The 18,635-nt window shown below is 59.9% G+C and overlaps 2 protein-coding genes across 2 annotated transcripts; both read right to left on the bottom strand.

The window, feature by feature from the left end:
- Positions 1-114: 114 nt before the first annotated feature.
- Positions 115-5,851, bottom strand: LOC148052225 (maestro heat-like repeat-containing protein family member 7). Its single transcript, XM_087731077.1, has 14 exons — positions 5,722-5,851; positions 5,458-5,607; positions 5,117-5,271; positions 4,616-4,763; positions 4,162-4,349; positions 3,935-4,072; positions 3,356-3,470; positions 2,761-2,898; positions 2,333-2,509; positions 2,046-2,201; positions 1,629-1,730; positions 1,115-1,217; positions 757-816; positions 115-444 (listed from the first exon to the last, which is right to left on the bottom strand). Exons 2-14 carry the CDS (start codon positions 5,542-5,544, stop codon positions 245-247), a joined length of 1,767 nt encoding a protein of 588 aa, XP_087587203.1. The 5' UTR covers positions 5,545-5,607; positions 5,722-5,851; the 3' UTR covers positions 115-244.
- A 118-nt stretch (positions 5,852-5,969) lies between these two features.
- On the bottom strand, positions 5,970-12,010 carry LOC148052224 (maestro heat-like repeat-containing protein family member 7). Its single transcript, XM_087731481.1, has 15 exons — positions 11,576-12,010; positions 11,312-11,461; positions 10,971-11,125; positions 10,470-10,617; positions 10,016-10,203; positions 9,789-9,926; positions 9,064-9,324; positions 8,908-8,989; positions 8,615-8,797; positions 8,188-8,364; positions 7,901-8,056; positions 7,484-7,585; positions 6,970-7,072; positions 6,612-6,671; positions 5,970-6,299 (listed from the first exon to the last, which is right to left on the bottom strand). The coding sequence occupies exons 1-15, from the start codon at positions 11,876-11,878 to the stop codon at positions 6,100-6,102; spliced, it is 2,406 nt and encodes an 801-aa protein (XP_087587607.1). The 5' UTR covers positions 11,879-12,010; the 3' UTR covers positions 5,970-6,099.
- Between the last annotated feature and the right edge of the window lie 6,625 nt (positions 12,011-18,635).

The raw sequence follows: 18,635 nt of genomic DNA, 5'->3' as shown, positions 1-18,635 counted from the left end.
CGAGCCCCGCGCTCCCCAGACAGGGCCAGCCCCGGGACAGGGGCTGGTGGGGACACTGCCTCCTGTCTCTCTGGCCGCAGGTTGGGGCTGGGGGTGCCCAGTGGATGGAGCATGGCTGGAGCCCGGCCGTGGGGCACAGCCCCAGGGCTCTTAGAGAAGAGCTGTCCTGTGGGCAGGGAGAGGCCAGGAGCCACCCAGCCTTCCCCGCAGGCTCAGGTGGCTCCAGCACACGGAGCTCCCGGGATCAGCTCTGTGCAGAGCTCCAGCAGCACAGCCAGCCATTGCCCCGGAGAGAAGGCCGCCTCCTCCACGCCCTGCGGAGCTGGTCTTGCAGCAGCCTGAATCTGGAGGAAGGCATTCTCTCTGCAGCTCTGAGCAGGAATACGGTTTGAGCTGCCAGGTTTGAGACGGAGAGGCTGATATCATTTGTCATGCCTTGAAGGGCTGGAACAGAGAGGAACAGAGCCAAGGTCAGAACCTGGATCTGCGGGGACCCCAGAAACTCCTCCTGCCAGGACCGCCCCACACAGCTCTTCCCATGGCCAGGAGGGAGCAGGGGCCAACGGGATCAGCTGGAAGGTGCTGGCCACGAATACCCCACGTGCCCCTGAAATCTCTGCTCGGCTCTGCCCACGCTGCCCCTCGTGCGTGCAGGGAGCACAGCCCTCCCCAGCCGGGGCAGGGATTGCAGCTCCCTGCTCAGGGTCTTTCTTCCTCCCCGCCAGTCCCTGCTGACACCCCGCTGCCCTCACTCACCCTTGTAGATGATCTGGAGCTTCTCCTCCCGCTGACCCCTCATGTGCCGCCCAGCGAGCCCTAGGCACACACAGCCCATCACAAATCCTGCTAGCCTCAGCAGCACAGCTTCCCCACATCAGCCCAGCTACACGCTTTCCTCCCCTTGGCAGGGCTCAGGCTGGGGCGTTCCCCGAGCGTGACGCCCAAGGGCAGGGGGTGGGAGAGGGTGGCAGGGAGCCCCGTGGGCGCCCTGGCCCTGCATCGGGCAGTCGGGGCTCCACAGCCACTGGGCCGATTCCTGCTGCCGGTGCCACAGCCGGGGCTGGGGCCAAGCTGCAGTGGGGCAGGGACGGACCGCCGGGGGCTTGTGGCTCACCAATGAACCTGACGGCCGCCTCTCGGATGGACTCCTGTGGGCTGTCCAGGTACAGCAGGCACTGCTGCAGGTACTCGTCTGCTCTGCTGCTGTACTCTGTCAGCTGGAGAGAGCACAAGGGGACGGAGGGAAGGGTTGGTGCAGACTCTTCCCCCTGCACCCAGGACTGGCCTCCCCTGCCAGGACACCCACGACGCCCAGCCAGCAGCCGGCTGGTGCTGGGGTTTGGAGGGAGCAGAGGGCTGGCTGCTCCCCGGGGAGCTGCGGTGCCACCCTGGCGCCAAAGCCCAGCTGGGCTGGGGCTCCGTTGGCACCCCCAGGCTCAGGGAGGGAGAGGAGCCTGGAGAAGAGCCCGTGGGGCCACATGCCCGAGGGAAGGGAGCGTGTGTGGGGTGCAGGCTGGCAGCGATGGGCTGCAGCAGCGGGGAGGGGCACAGCTGCCAGCCCCACACGCTGGGCATTGGGGGCAGGGGGCTTGTCTGGGCTGGGCCTGGTGCTTCGGGGTCGTCCTCACCAGGCACTCGCCAACCGCCCATGTCTGCTCCCTCTCCAGCAGCTGCCTGAGCTTCCTCTTGTTCAGGAACTCGGTAGCTCGAAGCAGGGTTTCCCGAGAGGCCTGCAGAGCAGCAGAGACTGGGGGATGGCACCGCTGCCCAGGGCACGGGACCTACATCCCCTGCACATGGGCAAGGCTCAGGGCCTTTCCTGGCCACTGGTGGGAAGATGCGGCAGCTGGGGACTGCGTCTGTCGGTGGGTTCGGTGCCTGGGCAGAGGAGTGGGTCAACCCCCATCTCGGGCACCTGGTGCTGCCAGGGCAGCAGGACAGAGGTCCCCCAGGGCTGCTGCTCTGTAGCCAAGGCCATGAGGAGGCTGGGCAGGAAGCAGCGGAGCCACCTCCCGCGGGGACACCAGCAGGTCAGAAATCCTCACCTCTGCCACATGCTGGTTCTCATCATGCAAGTGGCAGAGCAGTGGGAGGAGGCTCTGGTGCACACGCGTCTTCAGTGGCTCTTTTCCCGCTTCCTCTACAGACTCCATCACACCTTGGAAGAGGTACATGGAGAGCAGCTGCACATAGTCGACATCCTGGTGGAAAGGAAGAGCAAGACCTCAGCACCGGCTGCTCCAGGCCCACCTGGCCACGGGTCTGAAAATCCACAGGGCACAAAGTTCCCTGGCAGCACCCAGCGCCCGTGGTGAGGGGCACAAAGCCTTACGTTGTCAAAGTGCGGCCGGAGCCTCTCAGCCAGCTGCAGAGCGATGGGGCTGGCAATTGGGATGTCTCCGTCCAGGAGCACCTTGCTGACCACATAGAGGGTCATCTCGACCACCTCCCCGTCCGCATCCTGCAGCAGCTCTATGAGACTTGGCAGCAGGAACTGCATTCTTTTGGCCTGTGTGGAACACAATGCTGTGTTGGGAAGCCATAAAAGGCTTGCACTGCCAAAACAGCTCCGGCAGTTTGACCCCACGCTGCTGCCTCGGGGCCCAGAAGCCAAAGGCCTGCCCCAAAGGACTCGGGCAGGTGAACGGGGAGGCAGGAGAGCTGGGAGCAGCTGCCATAGCTCCCAAAGCCCAGCCAAGTCCAAGCTACTGTGTTACCCAGCACCCCTTACCCAGCCCCAGCTGGCTGCCCCCTTCTCACCATGAAGTGTCTCTTGCAGAGCGCGATGAGGCCTCTGAGCACCAGGCGACGCATCACTCTGCACTCACTCTGCAGGTACCTTGGGACGAGCTTCAGGATGCCGTTAGCCCATCCCCTTATGTCAGGGCAGGCCAGGAGCTGAAACACACAGAGCAGTGACAGGGGTGCCTGGCCGGCAGGACGCTAGCAACCGCGCAGGGCTGGGTCCAGCCAGCAGCACAGGGCGTGGGCACCGTCCCAGGCAGCCGAGTCCAAAGGCAGCAGCGGCTGCAGAGAGCCCCTGGGCTCCCTGCCCCACGCTGCGGGGCACATGGCGCAGGTCGCTCGCCCGCTCCGCAGTGCCTCCCAGCTCTCAGCAGCCTCTGACTCCTCGGCCTTCGAGGAGCCATGATGGAAGAGCGAGAGCTGGCGCTAGGGTGGCACGAAACACAGGTGGGGACAAGCGTCACCCCAGCAGCGAGCGGCCAAGGGCACGCAGCGGAGCCCACCCTCTGCCCCAGCTCCGCCGACTGGGGCTCCCCCCCGCCGCTGCGGCTACCAGAGGGCAGAGTGGTGGGAGGCAGCTCAGCGAGGCAGCGCTCGCCATCACGCTCACCTCGACAAGGAACGCCATGGCCGGGACCTCCCAGCGCGGCTCCTTCCTGCTGAGCAGCTCGACCAGGTAGTGTGCAATCCAGTAACGCAATGTCCGCGAGATGCCGCGTATCTCTCTGGCAGGGGGAAGAAGGCACCATCGACCCTGAGCAAGGCGGGCAAACCTCTCTCGGCACTGGCTCACACAGGCCTTGTCTTTCCCCACCACCCCTCACCAGCAGGCTCCTTTTGGGGAGGAGACTGGAAACACACCCTTCCTGCCCCGAAGCCTTCCCTTTCCTGCCCACAGGGGACTCATGTCCCCCAGGCTCTGTCGCTGGCCCTCAGTGCATCCTGCCCTGCCCCAGCCAGCTGCCCTGGGTGGGGCTGCCTGCAGACAGACGCCCCGCTCTGTGCCGTCAGCCCAGGCCCCACGGGAGGGGCCGCTGGTGCTTTGGGAGGTGGCTGCTCCTGCGCACCCACCTCTCCCAGGCTTTTCCAGTCTGCTGAGCCATCATCCTTCGGTGACAAGTCCCTCTCACCCACGACCCCGTCTGCAGTACAGAAATGGCGGGGGGAACGGGGAGAAGGGGGCTCTCACCTGGCCAGCAGACCCATTGCGCAGTGGTGGACCTCAGCGTTGAGGAGTGTGTCCCAGCCACGCTTACGTTCGACGTCAAACACCACCTCCTCATACTCAAGACGGCAGAGCAGTGCCGTCGCGGTCAGCACTGCAAATCTGTGTGCAGAGCAAAGCCCAGGTCACGCTGGGAGCCCCGGCCCCAGCTCCGGGGCCATGGGACGGATGGGAAGACTGGGATGGAGCACCTGTTGGGGTTGGTGGGAAGGCAGCCTTCCTGCCGGCATCGCCTCCAGAAGGTATCGACCTCCTCTGGCATCTGCTCTGTGCTGGAGAAAACTTGGAAGAGTAGAGCCAGGAAGAGGCGTGGGAAATGCGCCTTCAGCCTCTGTGGGCACCTGGGCGCCCGGAGCATCTCCCACAGCACCCTGGTTGCCTGCAGAAAACAAAACACCCGGAGACAGCACTCAGTGCCGAGATGGCCCCGTGGCAGGGCCTGAGCGTGGGAGGGCGAGGCTCAGGCGCTGCCCTGGGCCACGGGAGATGCAGGGGGAGCACCCGGCCTGGCTGCCCCTGAACCTGCCCCTAAGCGGGGTTTCCAGCCCACTGCGTGAGGCAGGGAGATGCAGTGGCGGGGGAGGATGGAGAGCCGCCCAGAGAGGCGACCCTGGGGATGAGCAAAGGCCTGGTCCAGAAACTCACGGCCAGGGCAAAGACGTCCTTTTTGTCCCCATCGGAGGTGAACGTGCTGTGCAGCGGCCAGTCCCCCAGCACGCAGAGCAGCTCCAGCAGCACCTTCTCTGCAGTCCTGCTCGTGGAGACCATCGCCCTCCACATGGTCGCAGCAGCTCTGCAGGCCCAGAGCTCTGTGTCAGTGGGGGTCTCGGCCACAGTGCTGTGGCCTGGGCAACCCCGGGGGCCCGGGCTGGCCACCGGCCCTGCCTCTGCCCACTGCCCCTCACCGGCAGCACCCAGCAGGCCTGCCCCTGCAGGCAGCAGGCGGCCGAGCATCGGTGCCTTGAGCGGCAGGAAGGGAGCATGGCAGTGGGCTCAGGGACTGACACGCCAGGGCTGGGAAATGGAGGGGCCGGAGGGGCCTGAAAATCTCTGTCTGGCTGGCAGCCCACATGGGACGGGCTCTACAGGCTGGTGGGCTCTACAGGCTGGTGAGCCCTGAGCCCTCAAGGCAGGTGGGCCGCGTACCTGTCGCATGATGGGGCACAGTGCAGGAGGGTCACCACCACATCATGGGGGTGCGTGTGGGTCAGCTCCAGAAGAGTGTTGTCCAGCCTGTGCTTGGCAGACACATCCGCGTTGGACGTGAGCCACTGGTAGATGCACCTCACGATGCTTGGCACCTGGAGGAGACACGGATGAGAGTTGTAGTGCTGCCAGAGCGAGCCATTTCCCCAGCTTCCCCCGAGAAGTGCTTCCCTTCCCACCACACTGTGCTGGCCTAAGAGGCTGTCGGGGGCCCAGCGGACCCGGCTTCAGGGGGCACACGATCCCCAGGGGGGCTCGAGCCCCGGCCACAGGCTACTTACATGCTTCAAATTGGAGGCATCGTTTTCCACCAGCACATCCAGCATGGCAGCACAAGCCTCCGCATCATAGGAGCCAGAGTCTGCCATGCCCTCGACGGCCGCGATGGTGGTGTCTTCACGCACGGCGGGCTTGAGGGATTCCCAAAACACCTGCAGGAGAAGGAAGGGCAGGGAAGAGAGGGATGTCACATCGAGTGCCCCGACGGCAGCGCTTGGCTGAGCAGCGACAGCAGGCCCAGCCCAGGCGGGGATGGCTGCGGGTACCTGTGCAATGCTGTGGAAGAGGGCACGGGAGTCTTTCTGCTCCTGCTCCTCTTCTGGCAGGTCCCAGTCTGGATCGGGCAAAGACCAAGCGCAGGCAGAGCTGAGGGGCTGCGGCAGAGGCTGGAGAACACAGCCGAGCCCCGCGCTCCCCAGACAGGGCCAGCCCCGGGACAGGGGCTGGTGGGGACACTGCCTCCTGTCTCTCTGGCCGCAGGTTGGGGCTGGGGGTGCCCAGTGGATGGAGCATGGCTGGAGCCCGGCCGTGGGGCACAGCCCCAGGGCTCTTAGAGAAGAGCTGTCCTGTGGGCAGGGAGAGGCCAGGAGCCACCCAGCCTTCCCCGCAGGCTCAGGTGGCTCCAGCACACGGAGCTCCCGGGATCAGCTCTGTGCAGAGCTCCAGCAGCACAGCCAGCCATTGCCCCGGAGAGAAGGCCGCCTCCTCCACGCCCTGCGGAGCTGGTCTTGCAGCAGCCTGAATCTGGAGGAAGGCATTCTCTCTGCAGCTCTGAGCAGGAATACGGTTTGAGCTGCCAGGTTTGAGACGGAGAGGCTGATATCATTTGTCATGCCTTGAAGGGCTGGAACAGAGAGGAACAGAGCCAAGGTCAGAACCTGGATCTGCGGGGACCCCAGAAACCCCTCCTGCCAGGACCGCCCCACACAGCTCTTCCCATGGCCAGGAGGGAGCAGGGGCCAACGGGATCAGCTGGAAGGTGCTGGCCACAAATACCCCACGTGCCCCTGAAATCTCTGCTCGGCTCTGCCCACGCTGCCCCTCGTGCGTGCAGGGAGCACAGCCCTCCCCAGCCGGGGCAGGGATTGCAGCTCCCTGCTCAGGGTCTTTCTTCCTCCCCGCCAGTCCCTGCTGACACCCCGCTGCCCTCACTCACCCTTGTAGATGATCTGGAGCTTCTCCTCCCGCTGACCCCTCATGTGCCGCCCAGCGAGCCCTAGGCACACACAGCCCATCACAAATCCTGCTAGCCTCAGCAGCACAGCTTCCCCACATCAGCCCAGCTACACGCTTTCCTCCCCTTGGCAGGGCTCAGGCTGGGGCGTTCCCCGAGCGTGACGCCCAAGGGCAGGGGGTGGGAGAGGGTGGCAGGGAGCCCCGTGGGCGCCCTGGCCCTGCATCGGGCAGTCGGGGCTCCACAGCCACTGGGCCGATTCCTGCTGCCGGTGCCACAGCCGGGGCTGGGGCCAAGCTGCAGTGGGGCAGGGACGGACCGCCGGGGGCTTGTGGCTCACCAATGAACCTGACGGCCGCCTCTCGGATGGACTCCTGTGGGCTGTCCAGGTACAGCAGGCACTGCTGCAGGTACTCGTCTGCTCTGCTGCTGTACTCTGTCAGCTGGAGAGAGCACAAGGGGACGGAGGGAAGGGTTGGTGCAGACTCTTCCCCCTGCACCCAGGACTGGCCTCCCCTGCCAGGACACCCACGACGCCCAGCCAGCAGCCGGCTGGTGCTGGGGTTTGGAGGGAGCAGAGGGCTGGCTGCTCCCCGGGGAGCTGCGGTGCCACCCTGGCGCCAAAGCCCAGCTGGGCTGGGGCTCCGTTGGCACCCCCAGGCTCAGGGAGGGAGAGGAGCCTGGAGAAGAGCCCGTGGGGCCACATGCCCGAGGGAAGGGAGCGTGTGTGGGGTGCAGGCTGGCAGCGATGGGCTGCAGCAGCGGGGAGGGGCACAGCTGCCAGCCCCACACGCTGGGCATTGGGGGCAGGGGGCTTGTCTGGGCTGGGCCTGGTGCTTCGGGGTCGTCCTCACCAGGCACTCGCCAACCGCCCATGTCTGCTCCCTCTCCAGCAGCTGCCTGAGCTTCCTCTTGTTCAGGAACTCGGTAGCTCGAAGCAGGGTTTCCCGAGAGGCCTGCAGAGCAGCAGAGACTGGGGGATGGCACCGCTGCCCAGGGCACGGGACCTACATCCCCTGCACATGGGCAAGGCTCAGGGCCTTTCCTGGCCACTGGTGGGAAGATGCGGCAGCTGGGGACTGCGTCTGTCGGTGGGTTCGGTGCCTGGGCAGAGGAGTGGGTCAACCCCCATCTCGGGCACCTGGTGCTGCCAGGGCAGCAGGACAGAGGTCCCCCAGGGCTGCTGCTCTGTAGCCAAGGCCATGAGGAGGCTGGGCAGGAAGCAGCGGAGCCACCTCCCGCGGGGACACCAGCAGGTCAGAAATCCTCACCTCTGCCACATGCTGGTTCTCATCATGCAAGTGGCAGAGCAGTGGGAGGAGGCTCTGGTGCACACGCGTCTTCAGTGGCTCTTTTCCCGCTTCCTCTACAGACTCCATCACACCTTGGAAGAGGTACATGGAGAGCAGCTGCACATAGTCGACATCCTGGTGGAAAGGAAGAGCAAGACCTCAGCACCGGCTGCTCCAGGCCCACCTGGCCACGGGTCTGAAAATCCACAGGGCACAAAGTTCCCTGGCAGCACCCAGCGCCCGTGGTGAGGGGCACAAAGCCTTACGTTGTCAAAGTGCGGCCGGAGCCTCTCAGCCAGCTGCAGAGCGATGGGGCTGGCAATTGGGATGTCTCCGTCCAGGAGCACCTTGCTGACCACATAGAGGGTCATCTCGACCACCTCCCCGTCCGCATCCTGCAGCAGCTCTATGAGACTTGGCAGCAGGAACTGCATTCTTTTGGCCTGTGTGGAACACAATGCTGTGTTGGGAAGCCATAAAAGGCTGCACTGCCAAAACAGCTCCGGCAGTTTGACCCCACGCTGCTGCCTCGGGGCCCAGAAGCCAAAGGCCTGCCCCAAAGGACTCGGGCAGGTGAACGGGGAGGCAGGAGAGCTGGGAGCAGCTGCCATAGCTCCCAAAGCCCAGCCAAGTCCAAGCTACTGTGTTACCCAGCACCCCTTACCCAGCCCCAGCTGGCTGCCCCCTTCTCACCATGAAGTGTCTCTTGCAGAGCGCGATGAGGCCTCTGAGCACCAGGCGACGCATCACTCTGCACTCACTCTGCAGGTACCTTGGGACGAGCTTCAGGATGCCGTTAGCCCATCCCCTTATGTCAGGGCAGGCCAGGAGCTGAAACACACAGAGCAGTGACAGGGGTGCCTGGCCGGCAGGACGCTAGCAACCGCGCAGGGCTGGGTCCAGCCAGCAGCACAGGGCGTGGGCACCGTCCCAGGCAGCCGAGTCCAAAGGCAGCAGCGGCTGCAGAGAGCCCCTGGGCTCCCTGCCCCACGCTGCGGGGCACATGGCGCAGGTCGCTCGCCCGCTCCGCAGTGCCTCCCAGCTCTCAGCAGCCTCTGACTCCTCGGCCTTCGAGGAGCCATGATGGAAGAGCGAGAGCTGGCGCTAGGGTGGCACGAAACACAGGTGGGGACAAGCGTCACCCCAGCAGCGAGCGGCCAAGGGCACGCAGCGGAGCCCACCCTCTGCCCCAGCTCCGCCGACTGGGGCTCCCCCCCGCCGCTGCGGCTACCAGAGGGCAGAGTGGTGGGAGGCAGCTCAGCGAGGCAGCGCTCGCCATCACGCTCACCTCGACAAGGAACGCCATGGCCGGGACCTCCCAGCGCGGCTCCTTCCTGCTGAGCAGCTCGACCAGGTAGTGTGCAATCCAGTAACGCAATGTCCGCGAGATGCCGCGTATCTCTCTGGCAGGGGGAAGAAGGCACCATCGACCCTGAGCAAGGCGGGCAAACCTCTCTCGGCACTGGCTCACACAGGCCTTGTCTTTCCCCACCACCCCTCACCAGCAGGCTCCTTTTGGGGAGGAGACTGGAAACACACCCTTCCTGCCCCGAAGCCTTCCCTTTCCTGCCCACAGGGGACTCATGTCCCCCAGGCTCTGTCGCTGGCCCTCAGTGCATCCTGCCCTGCCCCAGCCAGCTGCCCTGGGTGGGGCTGCCTGCAGACAGACGCCCCGCTCTGTGCCGTCAGCCCAGGCCCCACGGGAGGGGCCGCTGGTGCTTTGGGAGGTGGCTGCTCCTGCGCACCCACCTCTCCCAGGCTTTTCCAGTCTGCTGAGCCATCATCCTTCGGTGACAAGTCCCTCTCACCCACGACCCCGTCTGCAGTACAGAAATGGCGGGGGGAACGGGGAGAAGGGGGCTCTCACCTGGCCAGCAGACCCATTGCGCAGTGGTGGACCTCAGCGTTGAGGAGTGTGTCCCAGCCACGCTTACGTTCGACGTCAAACACCACCTCCTCATACTCAAGACGGCAGAGCAGTGCCGTCGCGGTCAGCACTGCAAATCTGTGTGCAGAGCAAAGCCCAGGTCACGCTGGGAGCCCCGGCCCCAGCTCCGGGGCCATGGGACGGATGGGAAGACTGGGATGGAGCACCTGTTGGGGTTGGTGGGAAGGCAGCCTTCCTGCCGGCATCGCCTCCAGAAGGTATCGACCTCCTCTGGCATCTGCTCTGTGCTGGAGAAAATTTGGAAGAGTAGAGCCAGGAAGAGGCGTGGGAAATGCGCCTTCAGCCTCTGTGGGCACCTGGGCGCCCGGAGCATCTCCCACAGCACCCTGGTTGCCTGCAGAAAACAAAACACCCGGAGACAGCACTCAGTGCTGAGATGGCCCCGTGGCAGGGCCTGAGCGTGGGAGGGCGAGGCTCAGGCGCTGCCCTGGGCCACGGGAGATGCAGGGGGAGCACCCGGCCTGGCTGCCCCTGAACCTGCCCCTAAGCGGGGTTTCCAGCCCACTGCGTGAGGCAGGGAGATGCAGTGGCGGGGGAGGATGGAGAGCCGCCCAGAGAGGCGACCCTGGGGATGAGCAAAGGCCTGGTCCAGAAACTCACGGCCAGGGCAAAGACGTCCTTTTTGTCCCCATCGGAGGTGAACGTGCTGTGCAGCGGCCAGTCCCCCAGCACGCAGAGCAGCTCCAGCAGCACCTTCTCTGCAGTCCTGCTCGTGGAGACCATCGCCCTCCACATGGTCGCAGCAGCTCTGCAGGCCCAGAGCTCTGTGTCAGTGGGGGTCTCGGCCACAGTGCTGTGGCCTGGGCAACCCCGGGGGCCCGGGCTGGCCACCGGCCCTGCCTCTGCCCACTGCCCCTCACCGGCAGCACCCAGCAGGCCTGCCCCTGCAGGCAGCAGGCGGCCGAGCATCGGTGCCTTGAGCGGCAGGAAGGGAGCATGGCAGTGGGCTCAGGGACTGACACGCCAGGGCTGGGAAATGGAGGGGCCGGAGGGGCCTGAAAATCTCTGTCTGGCTGGCAGCCCACATGGGACGGGCTCTACAGGCTGGTGGGCTCTACAGGCTGGTGAGCCCTGAGCCCTCAAGGCAGGTGGGCCGCGTACCTGTCGCATGATGGGGCACAGTGCAGGAGGGTCACCACCACATCATGGGGGTGCGTGTGGGTCAGCTCCAGAAGAGTGTTGTCCAGCCTGTGCTTGGCAGACACATCCGCGTTGGACGTGAGCCACTGGTAGATGCACCTCACGATGCTTGGCACCTGGAGGAGACACGGATGAGAGTTGTAGTGCTGCCAGAGCGAGCCATTTCCCCAGCTTCCCCCGAGAAGTGCTTCCCTTCCCACCACACTGTGCTGGCCTAAGAGGCTGTCGGGGGCCCAGCGGACCCGGCTTCAGGGGGCACACGATCCCCAGGGGGGCTCGAGCCCCGGCCACAGGCTACTTACATGCTTCAAATTGGAGGCATCGTTTTCCACCAGCACATCCAGCATGGCAGCACAAGCCTCCGCATCATAGGAGCCAGAGTCTGCCATGCCCTCGACGGCCGCGATGGTGGTGTCTTCACGCACGGCGGGCTTGAGGGATTCCCAAAACACCTGCAGGAGAAGGAAGGGCAGGGAAGAGAGGGATGTCACATCGAGTGCCCCGACGGCAGCGCTTGGCTGAGCAGCGACAGCAGGCCCAGCCCAGGCGGGGATGGCTGCGGGTACCTGTGCAATGCTGTGGAAGAGGGCACGGGAGTCTTTCTGCTCCTGCTCCTCTTCTGGCAGGTCCCAGTCTGGATCGGGCAAAGACCAAGCGCAGGCAGAGCTGAGGGGCTGCGGCAGAGGCTGGAGAACACAGCCGAGCCCCGCGCTCCCCAGACAGGGCCAGCCCCGGGACAGGGGCTGGTGGGGACACTGCCTCCTGTCTCTCTGGCCGCAGGTTGGGGCTGGGGGTGCCCAGTGGATGGAGCATGGCTGGAGCCCGGCCGTGGGGCACAGCCCCAGGGCTCTTTCCCTGGGGATGTCCATGGGGGATGGGATGGGGCCAAGCCGGCTGCAGCCACTAGCCCTGTGGCCCAGCTCAGCCACTCACCCGCCTGCAGCGGCTGGATCTCCTCCACCTCATCAGGCTGCCATGTTGGGCCAGCCCCAGTGCCTTTCTCCTTCTCCTCCTCCTCCCCCTCCCCCACCATCCAGGCCAGCCTGGGCACGCTGGGGGGTCTCTCCGCCATCCCGCTGAGGCCTGGCCTCGAGGGCTCCTGTCGCAGGGATGGGAGATGCCTCGGAAAAGCGACGTGGACGCGGGTCTGCAGGGAACGACGGGGCTGCGCAGGGGCTCCTCGCAGCCCTTCTCCGTCCCGTCCTGTCCCGTCGCGTCCTCCGCGCACTGTGGGGATCACTGTTTGACTTGTACGATGCCATAGTCATATGATGCTATTGCTATATGTCAAAAGTACTACAGCAGGAGTCACCTGAGCCAGTGAAGGCTGAACCTCGTAAGGAACCAGGTAAGTGCAGCAGTGATCCAACCTGAGCTGGTTTCAGCACCCAACAGTCCAACACAACACACTGTCCTGAATGACCATCGCAACAGATGAAGCTCAAGTCATGGACTAAATTAACTGAAGAGACATTTGAATGGACATTTCAATGGGCATGGCTCACAGACTAAAGAAACGATACCTGTGTATATGACAAAGGATGAGGAAGCAGGCAGTGGTGGCTGATAAAAATGTATTGAATACTGTAGGACGTGAGCATGATGCAAATAGTATGGAATAAGCGGTGGAGATTGTACTGGGTTTGGCTGGGATGGAGTTAATTTTCTTCACAGCAGCTGGTATGGTGGTGCGTTGTAGATTTGCAACCAGAACAGTGTTGACAACACACCAGTGTTTTAGCTAATGCTGAGCAGCACTTGCACAGTGTCAAGGTCTTCTCTGTTTCTCACTCTGCCCTCCGCAAGTAGGCTGGGAGTGGATGAAAGGCTGGGAGGTAGTGGTGTGGTTTTGTTTAGATGATGAAGGAATAGAGGCTAATAAAATCATGATGATATATCTTTTCATCAGTGGCTGCTTTGTAATACAGTCAAACGACTTTTATCCTGCCACCAACCAGTGGTCCTGGCTGAGCACTCCATCTGGAGCACTCCATCTGGCACTGGCTTGTGCTCCCCATCTCACTGTGCTGCAGCAACCCACTCGTGCTCCCATACAAGTCTGCTGTTGAAATCCGCTCTCTTTAGATGGTTCATCTTTTGTTTTGTTGTGTAATACAAATATTCAACAGTGGCCCCCACCAGAGGGTTCCCATCGTTTCCATAATACCATTTGATACAGACATGGAAAAAGCACCCATTACCTTCAAAAGCTGTCAGCACCCCATCACTGACTGCACAGCCATCCAAGAAGTAACATCCTACTTGGTATTCACCACGTTGTAATGCATAACAGATTTGAATATTTTCAGCCATGTACATAAGAGAGGGGGCCAAGTATCTCTTTTTCCTCCAAAAAAGAAGGGAGGGAGGAGTGCAACTCTGCTAGGTTATAGGAATGTTCACCAGTATGTGGCCATGTGAGTAGAGGCCAGTGCAGTGCACTGAGAGGTGCCTGTACAGCAACAGACCTTCACCTTTTCGCTGCGTTCTGCCTCACAGAAAGTGTGATGGCTCATCACTGTAATCTCATTCCTGTATGCATAGCCTCCCTCAAAGCATTTACCTCTTGTTGGCAAAAATAACCCAGGGGAACAAGTAACTTGCCTGCTGCTCCTGTCGCAGGATGAAGGCTCTTTCCTTCACATCTTCGCCCATATTGCCCACACGATGAATGTGTGACAGGGCTAGCCAGTTCCCCATTATCTGCACCAGGTGGTACCTGGCAGGAGCCCAAAAACACAGCTGCTGCGATGTGGGGGAAGGGGAAGGCAGATACAAGTCCCCCGTGAGCCATGGCATGGGACACAGCAGCTCCTCATGGCAACATGCCAAACCATGCAGGTGGCTAGCAGCAAGCTGCAGAGGCAGACACAGCTTGGCTGGGTGGCAAATGCTGACTCGGCCTTTACAGCACCAGCAAAACCACAGCTGCAAACCGAGCCCTGTCCCTGCATGGGGATAAGCTGGGCATGCTGGCATATGCCAGCCAACAGCAGCCTTGGGGATGGTGCCCCACAGACAAGGGTCGACCAGGGACCCTCTCCCACACCCTGTTGCCGTTCTGGAAATTCAAATGGGTTCTCATCTTGCCATTTTGAGGTTAAAAAAAAATTGCTCTGAAGGCTGTCTGCCACCATGGCAGATGTCCCAGTGGTGTCCATGGCTGTGGCAGTGATGCTGCAAGCTGTCCACTTCAAATGCGGGTACACTACCTAAGCTTGGGGTGATGCTTCTCATGCCTGGGAATATTTTTGCTTGTTTTTAAAAGGCATGCAACCATTCCTGCATAGCATCTAAAGTAGTTGCCACTGTTCACTGTTGCTATGAAGCACTATCTTTGAACAGCTCTAATGTGGGCATTAGCTAGACCATGACATTTAGCAGGTGGATATGTCCCAAACACTTTTGCTGTCCTCATAAATGTTGAATTTTGGCTGACATGCAAATTCATTGGGAAGCCTGAGTGTTAAGTTGGAGACACGGTGACATTCAAACATGAAAAGCTTGACCTTGATGGTCAGTGGCTGCCTCCAAGGGTGGTAAAGAGCAGTTACCAGCTCCCTGGGGCAGCAAGTACAGGCCCTCCAGGACCTGTCCGTCTGGGTCGTCACATAGGTGGCCACCCCCGACCTCTGATCACTGAACCCAGGTGCGTTTGCAAGCATCCTCACAGGCGTGCTCAGGAGAGTGAGTTCCTGCTTACCACTTACCTCGAACTCTGTAAGGGAGCACGTGGTGCTTCCTCACTGCGCCATAGCCAGCACTTCTGTGGGGGACACATCCCCCTGCAGGAGCTGGGGCAGGGGCCAAAGGCTGCCACAGCCCTGGGACTTTTACAGGCCCCACTTCAGTGCAGGCTGTGGGAGGGAGAAAAGTGACATTTTTAGCAGCTAAGGTCACCAGGTCTGGGCTGATCTTGCATCGGGAAGAGCTGGGTCAGCAGCAGCACCAACAAGCCTCACCTCCGTGTTCACATTGTGGCAGGGGGCACGGGTGAGTTGCAGTGATTCTGGCCATTTGCAAAGCCTGGAAATGAAATTCAGAGCCCAGCTTTTTGATGAGGCTGCAATAGAGTTGAGATAGGGAAGAAGACAGAAAAAAAAAAAAATCCATTAAAACATCCTACAATATCTGCAGACTGGTGCTTCCTGTAAGACACACAAAAAAACTGCTGACTCACCTCTCCCATAACCTTCCCATAGCCCTCACCAAGGAATTTGCCACAAAGCACCAATTTTCAAGTCAAGGAAACTGAGTAAACACAGCTTCACCTTCGGGGGAAGAGCTTCTCCACCCGCCCTTCCTGCCCCCAGCCATCACCATCCTGCTTTCATTGCACAAGGAAACACCTCCAGAGGAGATCGCTGCCCTCCCCTAAGTTCCTGCTGCTGAGTCTGGTGCAATAGGTCCCTGAGCCAAGATGGTCTCAGCAGGTGACAACATCACCTGGCTGGACAAAGACCAGTGTCGCCAGGCTGTGGGGAAACATGTCTTAGCCAGGAGATGCTCTTGTGTCTGCTGCCTCTTGAGGTGGTGTCACTGGCTGAGCAGGCAGGGTGGAGGGGACAGAAGCAGATGCTAGGAGGAGGAATTGCTCTCTGCTCAGTGGCCTCATCTGCTGGAGGGATGTGGCCCTGTTGTTACACAGCAGCTCAGATGCCAGATCCAGCCAACTCACGCGTGCTCACAGCAGTGGGCAAAGGTGCTCAAAACTCATGTCCTTCCTCCACAAAGCTATTGCCTTTCTTGGTGAAACAAGCTGTGCCTTGGAGCAAACTGCCCAGAGCGGAGTGAGTGGGTTGTGCCGTGCCTCTGCCAACCCCATTGCTTCCCCCTCCGAGCAGTTCCCACTATCCAGCATCATCCAATTTGTGGTTGTGCTGGGGACCATGGCATGTGGTTGGTGACAATACCCATCAAGCCATCATCTCAGAAACCATTTTTACACTGATGGAGTTTTCTTTTGTATGTGCCTGGTCTTTGCTTTCCCTGTTGTTCATAAAGAAGGTCACGGAGCTTTACAAGGGGTCTTTCCAAAAAGGGTGCATCATCCATGCAGGGATCTCCCATCTTGCTCTTTCTCCCAAACAGGAGTTGAGCTGATAAGCCAGGTGAGAACAAATATCAGCCTGAAGGCCACCATCCACATGAGTCCCACAACAAGCTCGTTGTGGAGCTGAACTGACATTGATCTATCTCCTTTTTAAGATTAATTTCCTCCATGCAGGGTCAGATGAACAGTGCCCAGATGGCAGTCAGCTCTGTCATCAAAACTCATGCGGTTTGTGCATGGAAAGGTGTGCAGGGAGAGCACCACCTCAGTGGCCCATGAGCTCTGCATCTGCTTCTGGAGGCTGGGCTGCATGCAGAGGGGTCAGGGGGTCCCTGCCATGCCCCAGCCATTGCTGCAGCCCCTGATCTGAGAGGACATTTCTGTGGCTGGTCAACTCAACGGACGCCAGGATCTTCCACTCCTCTACTGGGGCACTTTGGGGGGGGAATGTCCCAGGGCTCTGTTGGCGGTTTCTGGATGCTGCCGCAGAGATGTCCCTTGAGCAGGATGCAAGAGCAGCACATTTAGGACCAGCCTCTTTTACTTTGCCAGGACAGGTGCTGACTAAGTGTGAGCACCAGGTGGCTGGGCTTTTGCTGTCCCCAGCACTGGGGAGCTGGGTTCCCACCCCAGGTGGTGGCAGTGCTGGCACCCTACAGGGCTCACTCAGCTCACCTGGCAGCAGGGCTCAAAGCTGCGACCACATGCAGGATCCAAACCCAACAGAGGATGCACGCTTGGATGAAAACCCTGGTGACCACCTATAAGTCCCTAGAAGTTAGGGGGACATCCACTTGGCATTTGAGTAAACAACTGCAAAACAACATTTTCCAAAAGCAGCAGCAGTTGCACAGCCCTCCCCAGCCGCAGACCATGCATCGATGCTGGACCTGCAGACCTGTTGCGTATTTTCTTGCCCTCCCCACTCCTGCGCTCTGGCCAGCAGTGACACCATGCGTCACCCACCGCACTGCACCCAGACAGCAGGTTGGTGTTCCACAGGCAGGGAGGTCAGCTCCCACCTCCAGAGGTTCCCCTTTCCAGCTGCAGGCACCCGCACACCCGGGGTGCTCCTGCTTCCTCTGTGAGGTGGTGCCGTACATTCCCAAGTGTGCAATCCCTGCCTCCCTCCCTCCCTTTCTCTTTGCAAAAGCTGCGATTTCAGAGATTGAGTTGGCAGCTTCAGAAATATACCCTCAGTTTACTTCCTCGCTAGCTCTTCAGGATGTAACCAAAACCACCATTTCAAGGACATGCACATTATTTTGTGACTTTTCACTTATTTTTTTGCTGCCACTAGAAATATCAATATACAAAACCAATGATGAAACTTAGCAATGATATAGCTCTTTATATTTTCAAATCTCTGTACAAACATCAATTAAACAAAGCAAGGTAGTATGCAAAACAGTCATTGCTTAGAATAATTGACCGATGGGTTGTGCTTCAGTGGTGACACCAGGATAGGAACAAGTGTGCTGTAAGGAAAGCGACAAACCAGAGGTAAAATGAGGTCTTGTCTACAAAGTTAGGATTATGAATGGAGAAAATAAGTGTTGAGGACAGTATTTGAGAGTGTTTTTTAATATCCTTACACCAGGTAGGTAAAGCTAATGTATTTGCACTATCACACAGGAAGACTGAGGAAGAAAAACTGCTTAATGCAAATAATATATACCTATATATATATGTATAAATATATATTCACACACACATTTGATCTTAAATTTGTTAAATATGTCTCAGCTGAACTACAACAAAAATGATACTGGTATGATAATGATGAAGATATTAAAAAAGTAAAAAACACTGCAGTGACCTCGACTGGGGATCTTTCCCTCCAAAGAACAGAAATTCTTTAAATAGTTACACCTGATGAGACTGGCTGGCCTCAGTACTGACAGCAAAATTCCTCTTTTCTGGAATGACTGAAGAAAACAAAACATAGCTACCCATAAAACTCATTCCTGCACATGCAAATGCCCTTGGCACAATTAATTGCCCATTTATTAACAGGCAACAGGACAGACCTTTGGCTGTAAAGGCTCTAAAAAACACCATATGTTGACATGATCCAAGGAGAAACTCAGGTCCTATCTGCTCTCCACTGGCTCCGATAGGCTCAGGATTTCAGCCACAGCTCATTTTTTTGCAGCCCCCATAGGTCTGCATTGTTCCTACCACAGCCAGATCAATAGAAACAACGAAAGAAGTTGTTTTATCAGAAGCACCGTAACAGCTTAGGCACGTGATGCTAGTGGATGCACTTAGGGGCCTTAGTTTTATCCACCTGGGTGTGTTTTAGGGACACACACCACCTGCTTAGTGATGAAACACCACGCATTCTGCATCTGTAAATACCCAGCCTGCCTGCCAGAGAGACCCACGCAACATTCGTCCTTGGGGGTCAACCCAAAATTGTTTTAAATAGTCCAGAGCAGTTGTTTCCATAAAGAAATAGCAGCAAGCCCAATGCACCCTAAAAGCCTCAGATTTGCACACAGCTGGGGCCCACCTGTGCTGGGACATCTCTGGGAAAGCTGGTGGCTGGGAAGCGCCTGCTGCCAAGCGGA

This window comes from Nipponia nippon, unplaced genomic scaffold (assembly GCF_047370975.1).
Source record: "Nipponia nippon isolate SJK-2023a ecotype South Korea unplaced genomic scaffold, ASM4737097v1 scaffold_5, whole genome shotgun sequence".
Taxonomy (NCBI): domain Eukaryota; kingdom Metazoa; phylum Chordata; class Aves; order Pelecaniformes; family Threskiornithidae; genus Nipponia; species Nipponia nippon.
This window is presented reverse-complemented; position numbering and strand designations above follow the sequence as displayed.

Excerpts from the sequence above, each read along its gene's own strand:
- LOC148052224 (XM_087731481.1), bottom strand. The coding sequence starts at position 11,878 with ATGGACATCCCCAGGGAAAGAGCCCTGGGGCTGTGCCCCACGGCCGGG. Across the intron at positions 10,618-10,970 it reads TGTGCCCCATCATGCGACAG|AGCTGCTGCGACCATGTGGA; the intron begins GTACGCGGCCCA and ends CTGGGCCTGCAG. Across the intron at positions 9,927-10,015 it reads CTTCCCACCAACCCCAACAG|ATTTGCAGTGCTGACCGCGA; the intron begins GTGCTCCATCCC and ends CTCTGCACACAG.
- LOC148052225 (XM_087731077.1), bottom strand. The coding sequence starts at position 5,544 with ATGGCAGACTCTGGCTCCTATGATGCGGAGGCTTGTGCTGCCATGCTG. Across the intron at positions 2,899-3,355 it reads CCATGGCGTTCCTTGTCGAG|CTCCTGGCCTGCCCTGACAT; the intron begins GTGAGCGTGATG and ends TGTGTGTTTCAG. Across the intron at positions 817-1,114 it reads GGCGGCCGTCAGGTTCATTG|GGCTCGCTGGGCGGCACATG; the intron begins GTGAGCCACAAG and ends GTGTGTGCCTAG.